Here is a 27573-nt window from a genome sequence, read left to right as displayed (position 1 = left end):
TCTCCCGGTAAAACTCCCAGTCACCTCTGTACAAACAGAAGTTGAGTTCAGTGTCACGCTGGACACTTCCCTTTTGCAATAGTATATTAACGATTAAAATCTGTTCTCACTACCTTAGTGTCCGACTTTCTTTATCTTTGACACTAGTCACTTTTATTATCCGCGCTTTACAGATTGACACTTAGAGAGGTTGGCAGCCTTGTCCAAAATCACACAGCAGAGCTGGGCTTTCTCCTACCCAGGTCTTCCGGTCTTCAAGAGCCTCAGAGAGCCGCGCCGGGCTCTCGGCCAATAGGCGGCGCGGTTTACGAAGGCCTGGGACTGAGCGGCAAGCTTTCAGCCGGAGAGGAGTGGGTGGTGGAGGGGCCGAGAGGCACCTTCCCAGACTGGTCCGGATGCTGCGTGCCCTGACCAGCGCCCTGCGCCTTCCGAGCCCCTGGAGGCCCCGTGAGGCCCGTGGCTGCGCCGCCAATCCCGCGGCCGCAAACCGCGAGATCCAAGTGTGCGCTCTGGCGGGTCCAGACCAAGGTAAGTGCTCTGTCCTGGGGGGCCCGGGAGGCGGCTGGGGCGAGCTCTGGCCGGCTGTCCGAGGCCGGCCCGGCGCCTGACACTGCTGCCGGGGCGGGACCCATGACCAGCGCACCCACTGCCCCGGAGCAGACTGAAACTGATCTCGGAGACAGCAGTGAGCGGTCCTGAAGAGAGATCTTAGTTCCCTGCCCAGGAATTGGACCTGGGTACCTGGATGAAAACCAGGAATCCTAGCCAGTAGACCACCAGCGAGCGGTTAGAGGCTAGAAGCAAAGTGGCCCTGGCTCTTTCCCCCATTTGAAAGCAAGAATGTTTCAAGGAGGCAAAAACTGTAAAAACATGTAAAAAGTTTATTATTAGAGACACAGCACAACATGGGAGCGCACACAGAGAAGCAGTTTATTTAAGTCAGAAGCTAGGCAGAAATACACAGAGAGAACGAGTATGGCCTTCCTCTCTAATGAGGAGGAACTGCAGTAAAGAGCTGATTTAAATTACTTATATAGGACAGTCCTTCCAGGTCTTTGTTTACATTTGGCCAATTATCTTGTTTCTTTTCCACACCTGACCTGCCCTAGGGCCCTCCCCAACACGCGTGCGCAACTTTTTGCTAAGATTGATCCCACCAGAGGCCTGTGGGTGTATGTCCACACTTATTATGGGGTGGCACCCCCTCCCTTTTTGACCCCCACGGAGCCTTCCCGCCCATGTGCAGACAGGGTAGTTTTCCTTGACCTCAGGAGTGGTCATCTTATCTCTTTATTCCAGCAGAGCTCAGCTTCTGCCACTAGCTTTGTCCTTGGATTGTCTGGGTGAGAACAAAGCTTCAGTTTTAGTCCACTTGACAAACACCAGCTGTCTGGCCCAGGGGCCTATCTATATCCTACCTCAAATCCCCCCTGAGAGACGTGAACCCCGAAGAAATCTTTATTGGGAGGATGAAGGGCAATGGTCTGTCTTCTGTAGCTTCTGCAGGCTGGAAAGGGGCTTGTAGACCCTACCTAGTTGGGGTCACGGAGCTCTCGCCCTATCTCACTAAGGGGTCCCAGGGCGACTTCTGTTGTTATTCCGGCAGGATCTGTTCCGAGGAGTGGCTGGAATCTCTGCGTCACCGTCATCTTGATGTGAAACTATTGTAATCTGGAAGAGACAAACTTAACAAGTAGATGAAAAAGGCAGGAGCCACAGTAAAAGAATTATTGTAACCAGAGGCCCAAGCTGGAGTAAGATCCAGGATACATTTGGTAGCATTCCTTTAACTGTGGTCCAGATATAGTCAGCACTTAGGTTACCCTGTCCAAAGGAATGAAGCCATTTAGCATGGTCATATATCTTTTGATGTTCTCTTTTATTAGCCCAGTGTGATTGATGTAGGTGTAACAGACTCAGAAGTAGTTGGAAGAGTGACAACCTGAACATTAATAGACAAAATAGATCTCATTTTTTTTTTCCGGAGAATAAGCCTGAATTCCAGTCTAGACCTGGCACTTCGAGGAGACTTGTAGCCAGTAGGTTTTAACTTTTGATGTGGTATTAACATATAAACCAAAGCAGTTGTCACCATTAATAATTTTAGTGTTTCTCTAGGTATGAGAAGATGCAAGAATTTGGGCTTATAAAAACCCTTACCTGAAAATATCTAACTATCTGAAGGCCTGTTCTGCCAGTTTTTCCCGGAGCACAGAGTGCCTCATTCCTGATCTCCACCCTGAGCTCCTTTCAGGGGGTGTTGAAGGTCAGCAGCTGCAGCAGCTCCTGATTTAATCTTTGTAGAGGCAGATGGCAAGTGCCAGTTTCCACTCGGCAGGGCCCCTTCATGGCCATAAATTTGACCATGGTTTGGGGGGCATTTCATGTCCATTTTGTCCCACAGTGCTAGGAATGTTTATTTCCTCCGCTGATAGGCCACACAATGCGTTGTTACTGGACTAGGCCTTGTTAGTAGTAGCCAAAAGTCTCTGGACCACCTGAGACTAGTCTAGTCTCTTATGGTCCAGGAAAATATTCCCTCTTGTTGCTTTTTCCCATACCTAGAGTTACACCATTACAATCATTAATCTTATATGGGACTATCATTTTATCAGAGGCTCAGTCAAATATTTGGTAATGTACGAAATAACAATTTTGATAAGGCTGCTCAGAACCCAACGGTCTCCAGTTTCTGGAGGGACCAGGAAGAAAGAAAAGAAAAATGTTTTAATTTTACCCACAGGTGTAAATTACCAAATTGTTGTAAACCATAAGTAGCTTGAGAAGAAGAGATTCTTTATATCTGAAAAACAAAGATTAAAAGCTAGCAATATGTCAGACAAAAAGTAATAAAAGAATTATAATCATATTTAGCAGTTCATTTAATCCCATGTAATTAATTTTTGTTCTGAGTCCAGTTTTTCCATTAGTTTTGTTGACCTTGCCTGATGATTGAGGATGATAGTTACAGTGATAGTTTTAAGAAGTTTGTGAAGTTTTTGTTAAGGCTTGTATGATTTATCCAGTGAAGTGGGTGTCTTGATCACTGGAGATTGTAGAAAGTATACCGCAAGTGGAAAACACTTCTTTTTTTTTTTTTTGGCTGCATTGGGTCTTTGTTGCTGCATGTGGGCTTTCTCTAGTTGCGGCGAGCAGGGGCTACTCTTCATTGCAGTGTGTGGGCTTCTCATTGCAGTGGCTTCTCTTGTTGCGGAGCATGGGCTCTAGGCGTGCAGGCTTCAGCAGTTGCAGCACGCAAACTCAGTAGTTGTGGCATGCGGGCTCTAGGGCGTGTGGGCTTCAGTAGTTGTGGTACTCAGGCTTAGCTGATCCACGGCATGTGGGATCTTCCCAGACCAGGGATCAAACCCATGTCCCCTGCATTGGCAGGTGGATTCTTAACAACTGTGCCACCAGGGAAGTCCCAGAAAACACATTTTTAATCTTTTATTTTTTTCATTGTGAGGGCATTAACCCTCCAGCCAGGGAAGGCTTTAACCCATCAAATTAAAAAATGAGGTTTGTCAGGGAGCCGGGAAAAGCCAAGTGGCCGTCTTGGATTTCCCATAGCCCTGTTTAATTTACAGTCATTGTTTATCCATTTTATTTATTTATTTTTTAATAAATTTATTTTATTTTTGGCTGCGCTGGGTCTTCGTTGCTGGGTGCAGGCTTTCTCTAGTTGCAGCGAGCAGGGGCTACTATTTGTTGCTGAGCGCGGGCTTCTCATTGTGGTGGCTTCTCTTTGTTGTGGAGCAGAGGCTCTAGGCACGCAGGCTTCAGTAGTTGCGGCTCGCAGGCTCTAGAGCACAGGCTCAGTAGTTGTGGCGCACAGGCTTAGTTGCTCTGCGGCATGTGGGATCTTCCTGGACCAGGGCTCGAACCTGTGTCCCCCGCATTGGCAGCCAGATTCTTAACCACTGCACCACCAAGGAAGCCCCTGTTTATCCATTTTAAATTCTCTGACTTAGGAGTAGACCACTGCCATACTACAAGGACATCAGGATGGCAAAGGTCTGACAATGAGGGGTTAATCTTTGTAGAAGCAGAATGAACTTTATCTACATGTGCCATAATCTTCACAGATCATTGTGAAATAATATTTATTTACTTTAACAAAGTAACAAAAGATTTTAAAAACAAATATAAATCACTTAAATGCAAAGAAATTCACACAGTCTATCATCAAAAGCAGCATTCCAAGAAAACTTTGTTCTCTTTTATTTATTTATTTATTTATTTATTTTTGGCTGTGTTGGGTCTTCATTGCTGCGAGCGGGGGCTACTCTTCATTGCAGTGCACAGGCTTCTCATTGTGGTGGCTTCTCTTGTTACGGAGCACGGGCTCTAGGTGCACAGGCTTCAATAGTTGCAGCACGCGGGCTCAGTAGTTGTGGCTCACTGGCTCTAGAGCGCAGGCTCAGTAGTTGTGGCACACAGGCTTAGTTGCTCCGCGGTATGTAGGATCTTCCTGGACCAGGGCTTGAACTCACGTCCCCTGCATTGGCAGGCAGATTCTTAACCACTGCGCCACCAGGGAAGCCCAAAACTTTGTTCTCTTAACAGAGAGAGAGAACCAAATTTCAGTCTGGTACCAGCTTACTGTTAATCACAAAATTTATTTACCTAATTAAATTTAATCTAGTCTTAATCAATCTTAACAACGTACAAAATTCTATTCTCAAAGTTCCTTTTTCACAAACCTTTTATCACCTTTTGGATCCATATTAACTTGTCCCATTTTTTCCCATCCATAAACAATCAGCTCTAAGACAAAATTATTTTCCTCTTTTTTTTTTTTTTTTAAAGATTTATTGATTGATTGATTGATTGCTATGTTGGGTCTTCGTTTCTGTGCTAGGGCTTTCTCTAGTTGCGGCAAGCGGGGGCCACTCTTCATTGCGGTGCGCGGGCCTCTCACTATCGTGGCCTCTCTTGTTGCGGAGCACAGGCTCCAGACGCGCAGGCTCAGTAGTTGTGGCTCACGGGCCCAGCCGCTCCGCGGCATGTGGGATCTTCCCAGACCAGGGCGCGAACCCGTGTCCCCTGCATTAGCAGGCAGATTCCCAACCACTGCGCCACCAGGGAAGCCCTATTTTCCTCTTTTATTTTTTTAACAAAAAAAAATCTCCAGTCTTTATATATTTTCTTGCTGACAACAAATATCCTACTTGCTTTACACACTGAAATGCTTCCTTTGTCACTTTAGTAGCTTTGATTACATATTATAATTTTTAACCCTTAAAAAAATCTTAACTTCTAGTGAAAACCAAGAAGAAAGCAATTGTGAACTGCTTGTCACATTGGCATTCTCTGATTAGCAAACTTAAGAGCATATTGATTAGCAAACTTAAGAGCATATTGATTGAGCATTGTTGGGTTTTGTTTGTTCGGTTGGTTGGTTTTATTTTGTTTTGTTTCTGTTTGGGGGTAGTTTTATTTGCGGGGGTGGTGCTGGGGGGTGGTGGTTGAACTTTGCATTCAGTGGTGTTACTCACACCCCGCAGTCTGCTGCTCGTCACCATCAGGGCAAGGTCCTTCTCTTGTCTTTACTTTATCCCCAGTCCAACCCCTCTAACCTTCCCTGCATTTTATGTAGCATTGTTTGTGTCCGAGTTTTAATTTACACAGAAGGCACTGTTCTAGACATCTCATATTTCTTCCTTTTTCCCACTTGATGCTAAGTTTTGAAGAGCTGCTTTGCCATATAAATCTGTTCCTTGCTCCCTGCTGTTGTATACTGCTCCCTAGTGTGCATCCCCCACTTTTGATGGACATGTAGGGGCTTCCAGTGTCCAACTACATTACTTGGTGAGAATTCTCTGGCCACGTGGGATTGCTGGTGTTAGAGAATACCCCTTACTCTCATGCTTAGTTCACTGCCAAACTGGCAATGGCGCTTGCCTTGAAATAATTATAGTTATTCTCCCAACTTTACAGATTAAGAACCTGAGGAACAGAAAGGTTAAGCAATTTGAACCAGCTCTGATTTCAAAACCTGTGTTCTCAACTATTAGGTCATCACTACCTCTTCTGGTAATTCAGTGACTCAAAACACAGACTTGTACATTAGTTAAAAAATTACCACGGGTCATAGACCTTAGGGCTCACTTGTAAAAAAGGGGAATTTTTTATCTAGAAATAACAAGCATCAGGAGATTAAGCCTCTGCCCCTGCCAGAGGGCATATAGAAGGAATGAGAAAAGGAAATCAAGGAGAAGCAGTGGAGGAGGCACGAGGAGGGGACCCACACACAGGAGAACCACCCCACCACCCCCGTTAGAAGCCACCAGTTCTGCCTTCCACTTGGTATGATGTCACCAGAGCATAGTCACATTGTGCCTGTTGTCCTTGAAAATGGGATTGTTAACCCACTCTTGGTTAACGTTTGTTAACCATTCTTCACTCTTCCTTATGGCTCTACTCCAGCTCCTTAGCTGGACGTTCAAGTTTCTCCACCACAACCTGACATTGTCACCTTATCTCTTCTACTCATGTGTTTGTTCATTTCAGGCTGTCCCACCTCAGTGTTTTGTTCTAACTATGCCCCTGACTTGGGTCCTCTTCTTTCCTCTCTACCTTTGTAAATCCTTCTGGAATTACACACACCCCCCCATTGTCCTTTTACATCCCTTGTGTCTGGACTTGTCTCCTCATCAGTTGTTAGCTCTTTGAGAGTGAGGATTGCTAGCCGGGTCCAGCTATTAACTTTGGCAAATTCTCTTCTTTTCTGGGCCTCAGTTTCCCCTTCTATATAGTAAGGGATTGTTAAACCAATTGGTCTCTATACTACCTTCCAGTAGTTTCTGTTGACTCCCACCCACATCACCTTGTGATTCAGACCATCCAGTCAGATGTGACTCTAGGTCATCTGCGAAGGAAATCAAATCATCAGCCAGTGGTATGGGGGGATCTGGTAAGAGTAGAGAGGGTGCAGTGCACTACTGGGGCCCAGCAAGGGCAAGGTTCCTAGAATAGGGGCTCAGCTAAGAAGTCAGGGACCATGGCTGAGTCCTCTCTATTTCTCTGGGGCCTGGCATGTGGTAGTACAAGTTGCACATTGTCAGGTGAATGAATTAAAGCCAAAGATGCCCTGTCTGGCTCCTCAGGGCTCCCAGCTTAGATTTCTCACCTCATATGGGGCCCTAGACTTTCCCCAGCTTCTGTGCATTTTCCCTGCCCACGGTACCCACAAACTATGTTTAAGCACTTGTGAGCATTATCTCTTTTAATCTTCATTACAACCTTTTTAGTATTTCTATTTACAGATTGGGAAAGTGAAGGTCAGAAGGGTAAAGTAATTTGCCCAAGGCCATGAAGCTGGTATGTGACTGAGCTGTGACTTCAGCCAAGCACCATATTTACATTCTGAAAGAGGGAGATAGAGATGAAATATGGGAGAGAGTCAGCCAGAGAAAAAGGAAAGACAGAACAGGAAAGCAAAGAGATGAGAGGAAAGTTTCTGTCAATCCCAAGACGTCATGACTGTATTAGTTTTCTATTGCCATGTAACAAATTACCACAAACTCTGTGCTTAAAATAACACACATTTATTTTCTCATAGTTTCCGTAGGTCAGAAGTCCAGGCACAATTTAGCTGGGTTCTCTGTTTCAGGGTTTTAGCAGGCTGCAATCCATGAGCTGGTGGGGGCTGTGGTCTCATCACAGGCTCAACTGGGGAGAGATCTGCTTCCAAGTTCCTCACGCTGTTGACAGAATTCATCTCCTGTGGTTGTAGTACTGAAGTCCTGTTTTCTCGCTGTTGGCCAGGGGGCCACTCTCAGCTCCTAGAGGCTGACCACAGTACCTTGCCACACAACCCTCTCCACAGGTCCACTAGTTTCTCTAGTGTATGCTAGTAATATAGAGTCTTACATACATCATAACCTAATCACAGAAGTAACATCTCATTACCTTTGCCATATAATTAGACCTAATCTTACAAGTGATATTTTATGACCTTACCTGTATTTTCTTGGTTAGAAGCAATTCACAGGTCCTGTCCACATTCAAGGGAAGGGGATTGTGCAGGATGTGAACATGGGGGCCACTCTAAGGTCTGTCTGCCACAATGACCTTGGACCTAGACTGTTCTCCTCAACCCTTCTGATGTGGTTTCTCTGTATCCACCACAGTTTCCCTTCCCCAAAGTTGCAGCATTTTCTCATCTGGAGAGGATCTTTGGGACATCTGAGTTCCTCAGTGGGACCTCCAGGCCTGCTGGGCTCAAAGAACTCTATGAAGGTTTCTGGGGAGGCTAAAGAAGCCCACCTAGCCTGCATGTTACAGTTCTCTGTCCTGGACCACAGTTCTCTAACTGTGGCTGGAAACCCTGTCCCTTGAGAGCCCTGAAACTTTCATTGGCCCTTCTCTGTGTCTCAGATCAACTCACACTGAGAATGCCATCTTAATAAATCCTGCTTGTTCTTCAAAGCTAAACACCCTGAGAGAAAATAATAAGGGGGCTTTGAAGCCCAAAGGATTGGTAAACACTCCTCTAGTCCATCCTGACATTTTACAGGAGGGGAGATGGCCAAGAAGGCATAAGAGTATTTGAGCCCCTGCCCGGAGCTGGTCTCTCTTCCCCACACCTGACCCAGATTTGGCAGATGAGTTGAGGCCAGAGTGAGGTGCAAGGGCCAGATTGTAGGGGGTCTTTGGGGTGGTATTAAGGATTTAGACTTAATTTTGATGAAAAGGGAGGGGAAGAATATGGTCAGATTTGGGTAAGAAGGATGACTCTGACCCAGATGAGGGAACAAAAGTGGAGGGGAAAGGGGAGGCAAGACTGAGGGCAGAGGGCCAGTTGGGGGATCCATGTAATAGAAGAAAGAGCCCACCAGGTTAGTGGCTGCAGGGAGGGATGTGAGCTGATAGGTATGAGATCTAAGAGGTTGAATTGGCCGCTTGGGAGACTGAGTAAACTTCAAGGGTGAGGAAGATGGAGGCAACATGACAGAACTCTGAGTTGATATGTCATTCGCTCACCAAAGGAGCAGGAGAAAGAGTGATCATTTTTTGACATGTTGGTCTAGATGTCAAGTGGGCAGCTGGATATTCAGGCTCAGAGCTCAGAGGCGAGCTGGACGGGTGTGCAGGGCAGTCCTGGGTGTACAGGAGGTAGGCACATGGGAGGCGTGAAGGAGAAGGGGCAGATAAGCAAGTGCAGCCCTCCTGACTCTTCTGCCTTGCCTCACGCTGCTCTCCCTTTGCTCTGAACTCCACCAGTTCTGGAAGACACTAAAAGGTGGCACAATGTGCCCCCCGCCCAAAAAAAAAATGCCACATTGGTATAGGGATTTTTTTTTTTTGAGCTAAAGGCACTTGAAAAAAACAGCAGATGCAAGAAGGGCATTCTAATCTCCCCTTTGCTTACTGAAAACAGGAGATAAAAATTCCCATGTGAAAGATGTCCTCCCTGAACCTGGAGAAAAGAAACATTCTTCAACAGGGAGTTGAAGCCAAGAGAATTCTGTACAAACAGACAACTGTGTACAAACAGGCCTTATCTTCCTTTAGCCTCCCACATAGTTAACTCTTCCACAACTGACATTCTTTCTTCAGCCTACTATAAAAGCATGTAGGTTCTACCATTTCTGGGGGTTTTCATTTCCTTCTGAGGGCTCTCATGTTACGTAAAACTTACACAAATTTGTGTGCTTTTCTCCTCTTAATCTGTTTGATGTTGGTTTAATTCTCAGGCCCAGCCAAAAAACATTAAGAGGCCCAGCTCTACAAACCCTATAGTACCCTGCTCTGCTATACTCAGGGCCCTCATCTGTACCACTCCCTCTGTCTGAAATGGGCTTTTCCCCACCAACACACACACACACACACACACACACACACTTTTGCCTGGCTGACTCCTATTCGTTCCTCAGCTCTCAGGTGAAAGGTCACTTCTTCCTCTGGGAAGTCACTGCTCACCTTCTACACTAGGGGCCCCCTCTGCCCACTCTATACCGCTCACCTCCTTGTCCTTTTTCCCCCCATGTTCTCATCACAAATAGTAATTACTGGTTGAATGTCTGTCTCCTCTGTTAGACCGTAAGATCTAAGAGGAGAAGGACTGGGTCTGCTCTGGCCTCTGACATCAGTGTCTGGTACAGAGGCCAGCATGTGTTAAATTCGTAATTGTACAAATGACTGAATAAAGAGATCTTGGATTGACCTTTCAGGAACTTCAACATTAAAAAATTGAGTACTCTCACAGAGAACAGACTTGTGGTTGCCAAGGGGGAGGAGGGGGAGGGGGAGGGATGGATTGGGAGTTTGGGGTAAGCAGATGCAAACTATTATATATAGAATGGATAAACAAGGTCCTACTGTATAGCACAGGGAAATATATTCAATATCCTGTGATAAAACATAATGGAAAAGAATAGGAAAAAGAATATATATACACCCACACACATATATATATATCTGAATCACTTTGCTGTACAGTAGAAATTAACACATTGTAAATCAACTATACTTCAATAATTTTTTTAAAAAATTAAGTAGTCTCTTACCTGTAGTATTTTTCCCATCATACCTCACTCTTCAAATGAAAATTTTTACCTATTCTCACCTTGCTCAAATGCTTCCATCTATGAGCTGCCATCTGTAATCCTATAGTACTTCATGTGCTTACTTTACTTATGACCTCATGTTATCATTTACTTGTATTAGGCTGTAAGCACCTTGAAGACAGGGGCTGTTACATAACTTATAACTCCCACAATTTATTATATATCATAGTTGTTCAATAGATACGTAAGGGTTTTTTTTTCATAGCCAATACTCGGTTTTTGTTTTCAGTCTTTTTAGTTTTAGTCGTTGTACTGGGTGCTATGCTTTTCTTAAACTCTTATTTATTTGATACTAATAAAATTAAACATCTTTTCATGTGCTTATTGGCCATTTGTATGTCTTCTTTTGTGGAGTTACCTTTTTGTAAGAGTTGGGGCTTTTTAATTGAAATATAATTGACATATAACATATTAGTTTCAGATGTACAACAAAATTCGATATTTGTATACATTGTGAAATAATCACCACAGTAAGTCTAGTTAAGATCCATCACCACACATAGTTACATTTTTTTGTATGTGATGGGAACTGTTTTTTTTTAAGTAATTTTACTTTATTTTATTTATTTATTTATTTTATTTTTGGCTGCATTGGGTCTTCGTTGCTGTGCACGGGCTTTCTCTCTAGTTGCGGTGAGCGGGGGCTACTCTTCGTTGCGGTGCGCGGGCTTCTCATTGCGGTGGCTTCTCTTGTTGTGGAGCACGGGCTCTAGGCATGCGGGCTTCAGTAGTTGTGGCACATGGGCTCAGTAGTTGTGGCTCGCGGGCTCTAGAGCGCAGGCTCAGTAATTGTGGCGCACGGACTTAGTTGCTCCATGGCATGTGGGATCTTCCTGGACCAGGGCTCGAACCCATGTCCCCTGCATTGGCAGGCAGATTCTTAACCACTGCGCCACCAGGGAAGTCCTGTGATGGGAACTTTTAAGATGTACTCTCTTAGCAACTTTCAAATATACAATACAGTCTTGTTAACTATAGTCACCATGCTGTACATTACATTCCCAGGACTTATTTATTATAGATATATGTTGAATAAATGAATTAAGAATTTTAAAATTGGGTAGAAGAAAACCTAGAAAAGTGCAGAGGCATCATCTGAGAGGTAGGAGGAAGACCAGGAGAACGTGGGGCCACAAGGCAGATATATGTTACTACACATCTGTCAAAACCCACTGGATGTACAACACTAAGAGTGAACCCTAATGTAAACTATGGATGTTGGGTGATAATGACGTATCCATGTAGGTTAATCTTTTGTAACAAATATCCCACTCTGGTGGGGATGTTAATAGTGGGGGAGAACATGCATGTGCAGTGGGCAGGGGATTTACGGGAAGTCTCCGCATTTTCCACTCCATTTTCCTGTGAACCTAAACTGCTCTGAAAAAACTAAATCTATTAAAAAAAAAAAAAAAAAAAAAGCCAAGGCAGAAAATGTTCAAGGAAGAGCATGTGTATTGTCAGCAGAGTTAACTGTTGCTGAGCCTGGGACCAGGATGGAAACATGTCCCTTGGTTAGTGATGTGGCTACATTGGTCACTTTGGTGAGAATGGTTTCTGCTGAGTGACGGGGTGGGAACTAGATTGGAGAAGGCTTAAGTGAATGGAGGCAAGAAAGTGATTAACTGAGTACGGAAAACCCTTTCAAGAAGCTTGACTGTTGCGGGTAAAAGAATATCACACGGGTAGGGCAAAGGTTATTCTCTTGCCAAAGAGGACGGAATGTGAGTGTGCTCAAGCCTCTGGATTTAGTTGCTAAATCCCTGTGACAGAGGAACCTGGTCACTTGCCCCATGAGTGTCCAATCAGTGAATTCCATGCTGCAGGACACCTTACAGGTCAAATGCCCCAGGTTCTTTAATAAATAACTTCTGGGTTTTTCCTTATTGTTATTATTATTATTATTATTTTTGGCTGCATCGGGTCTTAGCTGTGGCACCCCGGATCTTCATTTCGGCGCGGGCTCTTCGTTGTGGTGCACGGACTTCTCTCTAGTTGTGGCGTGAGGGTTTTCTCTCTAGTTGTGGTGCGAAGGCTCCAGGGTGTGTGGGCTCTGTAGTTTGGGGCACGCAGGCTCTCTGGTTGAGGCTCGCAAGCTCAGTAGTTGTGGCGTGCTGGCTTAGTTGCCCCGTGGCATGTGGGATCTTAGTTCCCCGACCAGGGATCGAACTCATGTCACCTGAATTGGAAGGCGGATTCTTTACCACTGGACCACCAGGGAAGTCCCAACAAACAACTTTTGAGGGAAAGACAGGACTAGAGGCAGAACCTGAGGATTTTAACAAGCTTTTAAAAGACACATCAATATTTTTGAAAATTAGCAAGTCTAAACTGTGAAGTCTAGAGATGCACATTTGTGTGATAAAACTAAAGAAATGCATGGAAGTGATCACCATAAAAGTCAAGAGAGTTGTTACTTTTGGGGGGAGGAGGGAACAATGAACGAGTCAGAGCACACGAGGAGGTTTCTGGGTGGTGATATTATTATAACTCATTCAGCTCAAGACGAAGTCCGGCTATGGAGAAAAGAATAACGGAGAGATACGTGAAATTGAAGAAGGGGTGTGTGGTATGTGTGTGTCTCACAATGGCAGAAGCAGGCAGGAACCACTGTGGCTGTCATTCTTGTCCCTCTCCCCATGTTGCTCCAAGGTTCACAAGCCCTTCTACTTCTTCTGTGAGGCAGAAAGGGCAAGAGTTATTCTCCCCATTTTATGATTGGGAAAACTGAGGCCTGGGTGTGTGAGACTTGCCCCAAGTTACACTGCTCATCGAGGGCAGAGGCTGCCCAGATCCCAGGCCCCAGCCCGGGAGTGAGCAGGGCAGCTGGCTCACCCAAGGCTGCCCTGTCCCCTGCAGGAATCACTGAGATTTTGATGAACAGACCAAGCGCCCGCAATGCCCTGGGGAACGTCTTCGTTAGTGAGGTGAGAAAGGGTGGGCACAAGGGTGGGCTGGGGCTGGGTTGGGAGGTATCTGATGGTGTCTCCTCTGCAGCTGCTGGAAGCTCTGGCCCAGCTGCGGGAGGACCGGCAAGTGCGTGTCCTGATCTTCAGAAGTGGAGTGAAGGGTGTATTCTGTGCAGGTGGGTTTCCTTTCCAGCCCCTACGCCGCGGCTCAGCAGGGCTCCCCCCGGCCTGCAGGGCATTTGTGGGGTGTGGGGTCCTTAGGTCAGCTCCAGCACAGGACTCATTATTCCCATTTTAGAGATGTGAACTCAGCGGTAAAATTCCTTGCCTAGGGTTACACAGATAGTAAGAATTCAGGTTGAACTTGGCCTCTCTGACCCCCAAATCCTTGTTCTTCCTGCTGCACCACGCACTGTCTGACCCTTCACTGAGGAAATGAGGAAGCTGAGTCCAAAGACGTTCACAAGGTCTGTGGCCAAGATGGGACTCTGTGCCCCTTTGCCCACCTACAAGATCTCAGTCCATCAACAAAACTCTTCAATGTCTCTGCACCACTTGGTCCTCGCCACGCACTTCATTTCAAAGATGAGAAATGCCGCATCCCAGGCCCACAACAAGCAAATGAATGAGAGCTGAGCTGAGCTAAGAACTGGCTCTGGGGTGGCTGTGGAGAGGGCACTGGGGAGGCGGGAAGAGGCTGTGGAAGGCTAGGGTGGGAGGAGCGTGATGCTTAGGAGTTTTCAAGGAGATTTGGCTCAGTCCCTAGGTCTCAGCTGTCCAGATCACGGTGACCAGCTCGGGGTCTGCCATGGCAGGATAAGTATGCGGACCAGTCTGCCTGACCCCGCTGCCCTGGCTGAGGCCCTCCTCCTCCCCTGGCCTCTTCCTCTGGTTCCACCTCTGTCTGACCTCTTCTATCATGGTCACTTCATGCCCCTGTTAGCCTCACTCCTCACTATCCCAGCTAAGGACAGGGAAGTAGGGGGGCTGCAGGAGGTCTGAATCTGCCCCTGACTTGCTCTGGAATCCTGGGCTAGTCCCTGTCACTCTCTGGGCCTCAGTTTCCCCATCTCTCACTGAGGGGCTGGAACTAATCAAAGACTTCCAAGGGCTCTCCCAACTGACTTTCGGATAATCTAAGACTTGCGAAGACTATATTCACCCCTTACTCCCGCCTCAGGCCCCTGCCATCTGGCCTTTGATGATGCCTCCATTGTCACTACTCTCACCAAGGTCCCTGCGCACCTCCATGCCACTGGGCCCTGCACTCACTTCTCAGTTCTCACCTTAACTTGACCTCTCAGCCTCCTTGGACCCCACCAACCCCTTCTGTTAAAAAAAATAATTATACAGTGATGTATGTCAATTATTTCTCAATAAAACTGGAAAAAAACACAAATTTTTATTTTATTACTATTTAACATATTTTTTGAATTGTCATAAATATATATGTTACACAAAAATTTACATTTTAATCATTTTTAAGTGTAAAATTCAGTGGCATTAAGTACATTCACAAGGTTATTCAACAATTACCACTGTCCATTTCCAGAAAATTTTCATCATCCCAAATAAACTTTATACCCATTAAGCAATTCCTCCCCATTCGCCCAACCCCCGGTAACCTCTGTTCTACTTTCTATCTTTACGAATTTGCCTATTCTAGGTACCTCATACAAGTGGAGTCATATATTTGTCCTTTCATGTCTGGCTTATTTCACTTAGCATAATGTCCTTCATGTTCATCCATGTTGTAGCATATTGCAGAATTTCTATCCTTTTAAAAAATGAATATTCCATTTTATATATATATAAATTTTATATATATATGTATTTATTTATTTATTTTCCACATTTATTTTGTTTATCCATCTGTTGATAGACCTGGGTTGTTTATACCTTTAGGCTATTGTGATTAATACTGCTATGAACATTGGTGTGCAAGTATCTGTGTGAGTCCTTGCCTTCAATTCTTTGGGGTATACACTTAGGAATAGAATTGCTGGACCATACAGTAATCCTATGTTTCACTTTTTGAGGAGCCACCAAAATATTTTTCACAACAGCTGCATCATTTTACATTCCCACTAGCAATGCATCAGGGTTCTCCACATCCATGCCAACACTTTGTTTTTGTTGTTGTTGTTTATAATCACCATCCTAATGGGTGTAAAGGGGTATCTCATTGTGGTTTTTATTTGCATTTCCCTAATGACTAACGATGTTGAGCATCTTTTCCTGTGCTTACTGACTTATTGTCTTTGGAGAAATATCTATTCAAGTCCTTTGTCCTTTGTGGGTTCTGTTTTTGGTTTTGTTTTTAGTTGTAGGAAGTCTTTATATATCCTAGATATCAATTCCTCACCAGTTATGTGATTTGCCAATATTTTCTTCCATTCGTGGGTTGTCTTTGCTCTCCTGATAGTGTCCTTTGATGCACAAAAGTTTTTAATTTTGATGAAATCCAGTCTTTTTGTTGTTGTTGCATCTCTCCTTTTTTTGACCACCACCGCCCCCCTCCCCTGGCTTCCCTAACCATGTTTTCCCGGTGTTTCTCTTTCCTCTCTGGCTGCGTCTCTTCAGATTTCCTTTGCTGGATCCTTTGACAGCCTGGGATGCAGTAACTGGTCATTTTCCAAGGGCTGTCACCCTTGCATCCGCAGGTGCAGACCTGAAGGAGCGGGAGCAGATGAGTGAGGCGGAGGTGGGGGTCTTCGTCCAGCGGCTCCGAGGCCTGATGAATGAGATTGGTGAGGGTCCTGGAGTGCGGAGGAGGAGGGCATTCTGGGGTCCTGCTGATCCCAGCCTCACCCCACCCACCACTCTCCTCTAAAGACAGAACAGTTTCTGTTGTGAGCTCTGTGGAAAGACAGATGATTCTGGGGGGTTGGGGGCAGGGAACAAGGAATTCTACAAGGGGGAGGGTGTGACGAGGGTTCAGAGGGCATTTCTCCCAGAGGGAGCCCTGGCTTCTCAGCCTTTGTGCCCTGCTGGTTATGACCCCCAACCCCTGTGCCCTCAGGGTGCAACCTGGCCTTTTCAGAGTCAGGTTTCACCAAGCATGCTTTCAGGCTTTGACAATGGCTGTTCTTTTGCCTGGAATATCCCTCCTTGGCCATCTGAACTTTCTACTCATCCTTTAAGACCACCAGTGCCTCCTCCTCCAGGAAGCTGTCCCTGATCCATCCTCCAAGCTTCCTTTATCAGAGCACTGATTACCTGGGTCATCACTGCCTGTTTACAGGTCTGCCTTCCCCACGTCTGATTCAGTTGTGTTCCCAGCACTCAGTATGGGGCTTGGCACACAGAATGAGAAGGGAGTGCAAAAAGGCTGGTCCCAGGGAGGCCAGCAGGAGATTACCCTGCCCATCTCCCCACTCCCGATAGCCAGCTGATCGCACAACTCTCCCCAGTGGGAAAACCAACTTCTAAGATAACATGGCTGAGGTACCAGGTAAGGTCCCCAAACCTGGGACCAATGAAGCCCTCTGTCCCAACCAGTTAGCTCCTCCCCTCCCTGAAACACTGTCCTGGTCCTGCCAGGGCCTCGCAGGCTGAGCCTTTCTTCATCTCCACAGCAGCCTTCCCTGCGCCCACCATTGCAGCTATGGATGGGTTTGCCTTAGGTGGAGGCCTGGAACTGGCCCTGGCCTGTGACCTCCGAGTGGCAGGTACTGGGCACGGGGAGAGGTGGGGTAGGGTGGGGAAGGAAGAGTGAAACAGGCTAATTCTGGGGATTCTGCAGTCAGCCACTGCTCTTGGCTTTCCAAGCAGCCACAGAACTAAAGGCAAGGTGGGGGACAGGGAGTTCAGGCAGCGGCTGGTTCCCCTCCTGGCCTAGCCCGACGGCGGCAGTACCCATCCTTCTCAGAGTCAGCTGCCCTCAGCTCAGGACTGCTCCTACCAACCCCAGAGCAACTGCTAACGTGGCAGCAAAAAGAACATAGAGAGGGAAGGCTGGGGGCAAAGACTAACTGTTCAACCTTCCAGTTCTGTCCAAGCCAGCTTTTTCCATCTCGTTTTGGGCAAAGATGAGCCGTGGGGGCAGTCTGTCACCTGCCCAGCTAATCACAAACACGCCTGGGCAAGAACACTGCCCTCTGGTTCATTGGCACCTGAAAAGGTTTGCGTTACTAGTTCAGAGAAATTGAGCTTTGAAGAGTGGAGGGAGGGGAGGATGAAGATAATCGATCACTTTTTAACCTTCCTGTCTTGGTGGTTAGGTGCGCCCTTCTTGGAGGCAATCAGAGAATGTCTGAGTGCCATCACGGTGCTACTCTCTTCCCCTCATTGCTTTCTCCCACCACCCAGGAAGAACATTTTTTTAAAAATGTGTAACCCCAGGCATAGAGGGAGTTTATATCTACAAGATGCGTATCGAAGAGAAGGCATCAAAATACCAGGTCAGGTCACAGCCCCGACTCTGCTTCTCACCTGCCTATGTTTAGGGCAACTAACTTGCAGGGTGTGGTGGTGGATAGGAGGGTGACCGTAAGCTCCTCCCTCCCGTACTGCATGCTTCAGCTGGCCTGTGCTGAGGGAATTCAGGAGAAGCCTGTGTGGTGGGACACCTCAAGGAGGGCTTCTCAGAGGAAGCAGAACTGGGGAAAGAGGATGTGGACCGGAATACAGGAAAATTTCAGGCTGACAAAAAGCTGGGAAAAATAACTGGTGAAAGCAGGAGTCAGTGACACTCTAGGCCAAACCTGAGCTAAGCATGCGTGAGACAGAGAAGCCATTAACTTACAAATAGGTATTGCGCACCTTCTAGGAACCCCTTCCTTGTTCTAAGCACCATTACCTCACTTAATCCTTAGCAGCTCTCTGAAGTAGGCAGAAGAGGGGTATTCGTCTTTTTCCCACCCGTGAGGTTCAGAAAGGATAAGAGACTTGCCTGGTGAGTAGGGGAGGTAGGATGAGTGCCTGGGCCTGCTGACTTCCAGGCTAGGGCTCTTCCAAAGGCAGCATCTGGAGGAGTCTGGCTGTGGCCACACCACGAGGGAAGTGGCTGGCTGGAGGAGTGAGCAGAGCCCACAGGCGGTATCTCTTCTCCTTGGGGATTGGTGCTGGAAGGTAGGGTGGGGGCTTCATTCTGTTTTGTTTAAGCAGCTTCCTCAGCTGTCATGGGGCTGATTGAGACCACCCGAGGACTCCTCCCAGGAGCAGGTAACTTCAACCCACAGCATCCATCCTTCTTTACCTGTTCAACTCCACTCTATCCAGCATAATTCCCTACTTTCCTCTTTTGCCCTATGTTCTGGCCTCTGCCCTGCCAACCTAACTCAGTCTGCTCTTCTGAGGTCTTGGCTGACTCCCAGCCTGGGCCTTCTCTGGCCTCCCACTTCCCATGCAGATTCACCACCCCTACTCCATCCTGGCAGGAGGGACTCAGAGGCTGCCTCGATGCCTGGGGGTGGCCCTGGCGAAGGAGCTCATCTTCACAGGCCGACGACTGAGCGGGGCACAGGCCCAGGCTCTGGGGCTGGTGAACCATGCCGTGGCCCAGAATGAGGAGGGCAACGCCGCCTACCACCGGGCACGAGCACTGGCCCAGGAGATCCTGCCCCAGGTTTGGTGATTGCCCAGCACAGGAAGGCCTGTGCCATAGGGGATGCACGTGTGGAGAGGCCAGGGGGCAACGGTGTCTCGTGCAGCCACATAAGATCCATTTACCCACATTTATAAAATTAACCCTCTTTGGAGTTTTAGCATCCATTCAGCCATCCAGTAAATTAAATCAGATTTTAAGTTAAAATAAAAATTAAGTTCTGAGGGACTGGAATCAAATAGGCTTGAAAATCCTCAGGATAGCACTGTAAAACAGAACTTCCTGAGATGATATAAACATCCTCTACCTGTGCTGTCCACTAAGGCAGCCACTAGCCACATTAATGAAATTAAAATTAAAATTTTAGTTTCTCAATTACACTTGCCACATTTCAAATGCCAATAGCCACATGCGGCTATTGGCTACTGTATTGTACAGTACTGCATTAAAATGTCCCAAAATTGAAAAAGCAAGATTCTAAAGCAGATAAAGAACTACAAGCTCAACTTTCCGACCATACTACACGGTGGAAAAGTGCTTGAAATACGTGATGTAGGACGTGTTAAGATCCATTAATTTTTTAAAATCCTCAAATAGCCTATGAGCATAGTCTCCCAAAAGGTTTAGAGACCCAGGGAGTAGGTTTAGGCCCTGCCTACATGTAATCTCCAAGTACCTGAGAGGCTCTGCTGGCTTCTCACTCCTCTAAGAGGACCCAGAGGGAGGTCCCAAGTTTCCGCAAATATATGCAAGCAGCTGAAATGGAGCTAAGTTTTGCTAATTTCTAATACTGACTTAGCCCATACGGAGCATCTCATCCATCCGACACAATCCTAGGTACTTTAATAGTGTCCCAAAATCAACAATCCAGTTGAGCTGATTATCCCCATTGTATCTATGCTATAACAGACCAGAAAGGTTAGTGACCGTTCATCAGGGTCAAAGAAAGTGACTGCAATACCAGAAAGAAAAACAGTAACTGGTATTTTGGCATTAATTTTGCATAATGCAGAATATAATACAAAAACTGGTATTTTATTTTAAAGAGTGCAGAACATGTACGATTTTTTAAAAAAACAAATAATGCAGTTCAAATACAAAAAATTACAGACGTTACAAAACGAAGTTAAAATGTAAGCCTATAAAAATGTTAACCAGGGGCTTCCCTGGTGGCGCAGTGGTTGAGAATCTGCCTGCTAATGCAGGGGACACGGGTTCGAGCCCTGGTCTGGGAAGATCCCACATGCCACGGAGCAACTGGGCCCGTGAGCCACAACTACTGAGCCTGCGCGTCTGGAGCCTGTGCTCCGCAACAAGAGAGGCCGAGATAGTGAAGAGGCCCGCGCACCGCGATGAAGAGTGGCCCCCGCTTGCCGCAACTAGAGGAAGCCCTCGCACAGAAACAAAGACCCAACACAGCCAAAAATAAATATAATAAATAAATAAATAAAAGATTACTATTAAAAAAAAGAAATTCTAAAAAAAAAAAAAAAAATGTTAACCACACTCTATCATTTTAATATTATTAACAGAGAAAAGTATTTGAATTAATCATGAAAAGTAAAAAAGAGGTATTTTATTTTGGAAAAAAAATACTGTCTTCCTTAAATAATCCTGCCTCTTTTTATAACTTTGAGGTCTTCTTTGAGGGCAGAGACTATAAAAAACTGATAGCGAATTTGGTTTAAAAGAAAGCATTTGTTTTGTCTTCATTTCTTCTTTTTATTGATAGTTTCATCACATACAAATGGAGAGTCTGATGCTGTTAATTTTAATGCTGTCATGTTTCTGTTATAGCTGGTCAGAAAGTCTCTGAACTAATACAAAACTCTGAATGACTCAGGATAGTAGCTAATTACACTTCCACAGAGGGGGCCTATCCAGCAAGACTTGTAGACTACAGGGCTTACCTTTTTGCATAAACTAAATAACTGGGTCTTTGAGCTTGATCTCAAGATGATTCAGGCTTCAGATTTTTCAGTATATTGAAATAACGGTATTCTACTAATATAATTACTAGTATTTCAGTATTTAAAAGCAGCTTTGTATACCAAAACACGAGCATACCAAAAATTAGTACTAAAATCACTAATGCAAATGCTAGGACATTTTGATGCAACCTGAAAAACGAATCTGTAACTTCCAGCTGAGTAACTGGGTGCCAAGGATGAAAGGGTTCTTGGATGGGGTGAGCACAAGGGGGTGGTGTGGTAGATGGCTGCCCTCTAGCGGACAAACTACTAAAACTAGGGAGTCAAGTGGCTGCAGAGATTAGAGCCCAGAAAAAACTGTCAATAAACACAAGGTCCACAACTTAACACTCAGATCTTCCCTTTAAATAATAAACATACCTTATCCTTTGAATATGGATTTGGCTACGTTTTCCACTTGAACAACAAAGGGATGGAACATACTGTGGCCAGTGTGACTGACTGTTCTCATTTCCAAATAATATGAAATGATCAGATTCTAGTATTCATACACACACACACACACACCCAGTGCACCCTTGAACAACACAGGTTTGAACTGTGCAGGTTCACTTATACGTGGATTTTTTTCAGCTAAATACATACTACAGTACTACACGATCCGAGGTTGGTTGAGTTCGCGGATGCAGAACTCTATAGGGAAGGCTGGCTGTAAAGTTATGCGCAGATTTTCCACTGCATGGATGGTCGGCACCCGTAACCTCTGGGCTGTTCAAGGGTCAACTACCTATATATATGTATATGTATATACACATACACACATACATACATACACACACACTCAGAAACATAAATGTGTGTTTTCAACACAGTACAACATAGCTATGTAGTTTTTAATTTTCTGTGATGAGAAATCAGTAGTTAAATAACATATTCATGACAAGCAAATCAAATAGAACAGAAGAATAAGAAGGACATAAAGTAAAAATCAAAAGTACGGTGACCCTGTTTACCTGGGGCTGTCCAGGTTCAACGTGAAAGTCCCAAGTCCTAATAACCCTTCAGTCACTGTCAAACCGGGACAGGTGGTCACCAAAACATCGCTCAATTCCCCAATCCCTGTCCCCAGAGATGACCACTGTTAACAGTTTGCACACTCTTCCAGAAATATTCATTGTATGTACAATATAAATTATGCACATATACTCACATATCTAAATGACTCTAAATTCTTTTTAGGATGGTTTAGGGGACAAAGAACACACCTTTACAGGCTAATCCAATTCTAACAGACATTTTAAAAACATGAAATTAAAATATGCATAGAAAAGAATTCAAGCAGTATGGAAAAGTATAAAACAAAAAAGTGAAGTTCTCCATTCTCTTGACCCTTCTCCCCAAAGCCACATCATACCAACACCTTTTACACAAATGGAATAATATACACACCAGTATGCACCTTTCTTTTTTACCTACTACGTTGGAGAGTTTCCCATTTCAGCACATACTTATCAACCCCATTCTTTTAAACAGCTGCACACTTTTTCATTCATGGTATGGATGTGCCATCATTTAACCAGTACTCTAATGAGGAACATCATGCTGCTTACACCTTTATGCTCCTGAAAAATAGCTGGAGTGAATAACTTTGTACATCTTAGTGTACTTCTGGAAGTGCACCTGCAGGGTAGATGCCTACATGGAGTTACAACATGAAAGAGCATGTGCATCCAATTTGCCAGTTCTTGTCAAACTGCCTTCCCGAAGCATTGTACCAATTTACTCTCCTATCAATTATGTATGCAAATACCTGTTTCCTAAATCTCAGCTATAATGGGCATTACCAACACTTTACAATTTACCTAGTCTGAGGTGAAAAGGAGCACCTCACAGTTCTGATTTACGTTTCTTTAAAAGTAAAGCTGAGCATACCTTGTGCCTGTATTTCTTTTCTGTGAACTAACTTTTCATACTGTTGTGAATGTTAAAAAAACATTATACCAGCTTTTTGTTAAGGAAATTCTTCTGTCACAGTATCACAAATATATTTTCCCAGTTTTTGATTTTTGTCTTTTATTTGTGGTATTTTTCACAGTCTGAAGTTCTTCATTTTTATGTAGTTAGCTTTTTTATTTATGGCTTCTATGCTAACAGACTTTTTAAATCATTCTTTTTCTGATAAAGTCTTACTTACAAAAACATCAAATAATATGAATAATATAGGAGGCAAAAGCACTCCTTGCCTGGAAGTGGGGCTGGGGATGGAGTGCCAGGCCTGCTGTGGCACAAGCTAACTGGAAGCAAGGCCAGTGAGGCAAAGACGGCCACTTGGATGCTCTTGCAAAATGCCCCCTCAGGATTTCAACCCAGGCCTGTCAGACTCCAAAGCCCAAGTTCCTAATCTTGACCTTTTTTCACCTTACTGGGGGAAAACTTGCTTGCATTGGAGGCTTGAGATGAGAGGGGTAGAGGAAGGGAGCAGCAGTGGGACAGGTGACTGGGAATCAGATCTAAGCTTCACCACTGACTCACTGGACAAACGTCGCCAAGTGCTTCACCACCCTGAGCCTCAATTAAACATGGCACCATCCTGGAAGGATGGGTAGCACCATTTGACCATTAGAGAAGTCTGTGGGTGGGAAAGTATTTGGAAAATGTCGTACATGTTGGAGGGATGGATTAAATGACAAGAACCCCAGATGGTCAGGATTGGGAGGGTCAGGGATCAGTTAGGCTTCCTCCATTACAGAAAAGGAACATCAGCTGAGAAGTAGCAGGTACTAAAACTAACGAAACTTAACACTGTCAGTATAACAGCTGGATCTCTATGCAGACCTCTTCCCCCACCGTGGAGCTGTGTGCCCAACTATGAGCACTGATCCCCTCCTCAACCAAGCTTTTTCTTTTCCCTAGGCTCCCATTGCTGTGCAGCTGGGCAAAGTAGCCATTGACCGAGGAACAGAGGTGAGAGGGTTTGGGGTTGGAACTTGGGTCCCACTAAAGTCAGTGGGGTGGCTGGGAGGTGGTGCTTTCATGGCAAACAGATGGACAGCACAGCTGGAAAGAACTCGGGAGCTGGACTCTTCTAACAGACTTTGAGTCTGACCTCTCTCTTTGTGCCTTACTTTTATCTACCTACAAAATGAAGTTTGGCCAGGTGATATTCCAAATGACATTTTAGCCTCATCTCTCTCCCTTGGAGAGAGAAGGAAATTGAGGTTCAGAAAGGGTAAGACTTATCCAGGGTCATAGAACAAGCGAGTAACAAGAACCCAGGTCTGCGTGGCTCCCAGTCCACATTCTCAGGTTTGTGTTGGTGTCAGGAACGTGGCCTCGTGGACCGGGCTCAGGTGTGGTGCCTTGGCTGCAGCTAACCCGTCCTAGACATCAACTTATTCATTCATTCATCACACACTGAACCTAGACCTGAACTGGGACACAGAAATGAGTCAAATATGGTCACTGCCCCCAAGGTGGGGAGGGGGACAGACACAAATCACTAATAAAAGGTCAAGGGTACCAAGCAGACACCCTGGAGAGGTTAGAGCTGCACTGGCCATGTGGCTACTGGCTACGGTATTGGACAGTGCTGAGTTGGAGAATGTTTTCTAAAATTGGGGCTTAGGGTGGATAAGAATTCCAAAAAATAGGGAGAAGTGTGAGGAAAAACACAGAGGTGTATAAATAAGCAACTTGACAGAACAGGACGAAGGGATGAGTGAGACAACATAGCATGGAGGTTAGGGGCATGGGCTCTGGTGCTGGACCATCTGGGTTCAAAGACCTGCTTTTCCACATACTGTTGTGCCCTTAGACAAATCATTCCACCTTTCTATGCCTCAGATTTTTCAGCTGTATAGTAGGGAAAATAACGCCTGTTGTGAAAGGTACTTCTCTTAGAATAGTGCTTGTAAGTGGTAGTAATAGCAAGTACTGGGCAGTATAGGCTGGGAAGTTGCCAGGGGCCGAGTCATAAAGGCCTTAGTTTTCGGGGCAATGGGAAGCCAGCAAAGTTCACTAATAGGGGTGACAGGAGGCATGGGGAGGCAGCCAGATGGCAAGGAGGGAACACTGGCTGTGCAAGCACAGCTCAGGCACAGCCTCCTCAGCTCTACAGGCTATGTGTAATCCTCCCCACTGTTCTCACAGCCCGCATTCGTCCCAGCACTGCTTCACCACTGTTATGAATGGTATTCCCTCTCCATGGAGGGGATTCCTTACCATCTCATCTCTCTTCATATGGGCTGGCATACAGTAAGCCTCAATAATTCTTTGCTGGAAGAATCCATAATCAGTAAGAAGTGGTGTAGGAAGTAGGGGCAAGCTGGCGCCCAGTGCTGATGGAGATGGGCAAGGTCAGGCTGATCAGGCACAACTTCTTTCTTGCAGGTGGACATTGCATCAGGGATGGCCATTGAAGGGATATGCTATGCCCAGGTATGTGTCTGCCACCAGTCCTGCATGCTTGTAGCAGAGGCCGGGCCAGAGTGGGGGGCCTTAAGTACTATATGACCAATTCAGTAGGTTCCTCCCAACCCAGAGAGTCAGTCTTTGTGCCATTCCTTCCTCAGTTAGCCTGGGGTGATCCCAGGGGAGCCACACTGCTCCTCTCTGGGACTGTTTCCTCAGCCATCTAATGGTGGTGTATCCTGCTCTACTTGGGTGCCCAGAGAATCACAGAGGAACTTGAGAGAGAAGAATAGCAGTTTATGCGATCTCTGTACCAGTGGCTACTGTAGAGGCCAGGCTGGAGTGGGACATCAGAGCCTTGGTTTTCACCTGTAGGCTGTGTGTGTTCGATGGTGGGGCAATAAACCTGGGGCTGACCTATTTAGCCCCTCACTCCTGGGTGAGTCAAAAATATTAATCTCCAGGTTAACAAATAACGAAAATACTCCTAAACAGGGGGTCCTGGGACTTGTAGGACGTAGTGTGAACCAACTACACATCAGGATTCAAAGCCAGAGTCCTTACCGCAAAGCCTAATCTATCTTCTCTACTGAGTAGCCTCATTTCAGACTGCTGCACGAGACTGTGAGCTCTCTGGAGGCATGCAAGCTGTGTGCAAAGAGAGGCTAGTGTGACAGGCCTCGGGTGCTGAAGAGGCAGCCTGCCTTCCCCAGGAGACCAAGGAGCCATCGAGGCCCATACCGTTGCGTGGCCCAGCGCCGGCGTCCAGAGGCAGTGAAAGACTTGGATTCTGTCCTTGTCATGCGTTGAACAAGCTTGAGCGAGTACTGGCCTCTGGTCCTGCTCCCACAGACTAATACCCTGTATGTTGTTTCAGAACATCCCGACCCGGGATCGGCTGGAAGGCATGGCTGCCTTCAGGGAGAAGCGGCCCCCTAGATTTGTTGGCGAGTGACTTCCTTTGCACCTTAAGCATGGGAGATGCACACCTTACAGGGCAGGATCCAGAAGGAAAATGTGCAGCGTGCCCGCCCTCATCATTTCACCTCTCTAGGCTTCAGTTTCCTCACAAGGACAATGATCGATATAAAATGACTGGCACGGTGCCTGGCACTAAGATGCTGACTATGCCACCTACTGCTACCTTCGTCATTCCTCACCCAGGCTAGACAATCACTGGCGTCGGGTTGGCTTTGGAGAATACCTGTCTCTCCCTAATAGAACGGTCAACTAAGGACAAAACAGACCCCTCTGGGCCTTTATATCGCTGGCACTCAAGCCTGACCTCTGCATCTCAGTTATTAGGTGCTCACCAGAGATGACAGGAGGTTGTAAGAACCACCCCCCAACTGCCCTGTTTCTTCCTCTGTACAACAGAGATAATAAGGAAACCCTGGTAGTGGTTGAATAGGCCCAGCTCTCTGCCGGTTACTCACTGTGTGCCTCAGCCTCCTCATCTATAATGAAACTGTTGGGAGGACTAAAAAAATAATAAAACACCTGATGTTCAATAAACGTGAGTTATTATTCATGTACAGTGTTCTTTTAAGAACCAGATGAAATCATGGCTGTGAAAACCTTTTGTAAACTGTAGCGTGGCAGGCAAATCTTTGATGGAGCATTAAATAGCTTTCAGGAGTACTGAGAAGGGAACTATTAACTCTGATGGACAACATGGAAGGTCAGGAAATGGGCAGGTAACACTGGAGTTGAAAGCTGAAGGATCAACAGGCATTTGAGGCAAGAAAGAGGAAGCCTGAGGGAACAGCACGAGCAAAAGTGAGCAAGATGACGACACTCAGAAATAAAGGGTGGCTGATATGCACATATGCACACTAGTCTCAGGAGCCCTCCTTCTGTGTAGAAGAGGGGAAGAGACAGCCACGTGGTCATTCTTTAACTGATCTGAGCTTTCTGAGCCTATGCCTGGCCAGACTCAGAAGTCACTAAGCCATGGGCATGGACACATACCAGTAACATTGTTGACTTGCTGCTAAATACAAATGTGCCCCAAAGTTGTGCTCATCTCCTGAAAGGGAGAGTAACACAGAAGAGCCCAAGTCTTAGAATCAGCCGCAACCGCATGAGCAGTATCTATCTACCCAGGAAAGTAACCTGAACTTCCTCTTTCTCATCTGTTAAATGGGGAGGATAAAACTCAACTATCGCAGAGGATTGTTGTGAATGAGACAAAACTTGGA

At 45.9% G+C, this 27573-nt stretch overlaps 1 protein-coding gene across 3 annotated transcripts; it reads left to right on the top strand.

Moving 5' to 3' along the window:
- ECHDC2 (enoyl-CoA hydratase domain containing 2) lies at positions 1–26903 on the top strand. 3 transcript variants are annotated; one of them, XM_036858875.1, is made up of 11 exons: positions 469–528; positions 1988–2039; positions 13434–13501; positions 13572–13659; positions 16147–16233; positions 17062–17154; positions 18590–18649; positions 18865–19052; positions 23876–23926; positions 25352–25399; positions 26250–26903. In XM_036858875.1, exons 3-11 carry the CDS (start codon positions 13451–13453, stop codon positions 26325–26327), a joined length of 744 nt encoding a protein of 247 aa, XP_036714770.1. In that variant the 5' UTR covers positions 469–528; positions 1988–2039; positions 13434–13450; the 3' UTR covers positions 26328–26903. The 3 variants fall into 3 exon arrangements, with proteins under 3 accessions (XP_036714757.1, XP_036714763.1, XP_036714770.1); XM_036858862.1 differs by lacking the exon at positions 1988–2039 and having other exon boundaries at positions 1–528; XM_036858868.1 differs by lacking the exon at positions 1988–2039 and having other exon boundaries at positions 4–528; positions 18593–18649.
- Positions 26904–27573: the final 670 nt, after the last annotated feature.

Source organism: Balaenoptera musculus, chromosome 1 (genome assembly GCF_009873245.2).
Source record: "Balaenoptera musculus isolate JJ_BM4_2016_0621 chromosome 1, mBalMus1.pri.v3, whole genome shotgun sequence".
NCBI lineage: Eukaryota > Metazoa > Chordata > Mammalia > Artiodactyla > Balaenopteridae > Balaenoptera > Balaenoptera musculus.
Note: the sequence above shows the minus strand (reverse complement) of the source record. Positions and strands in the feature narration are given on the sequence as shown.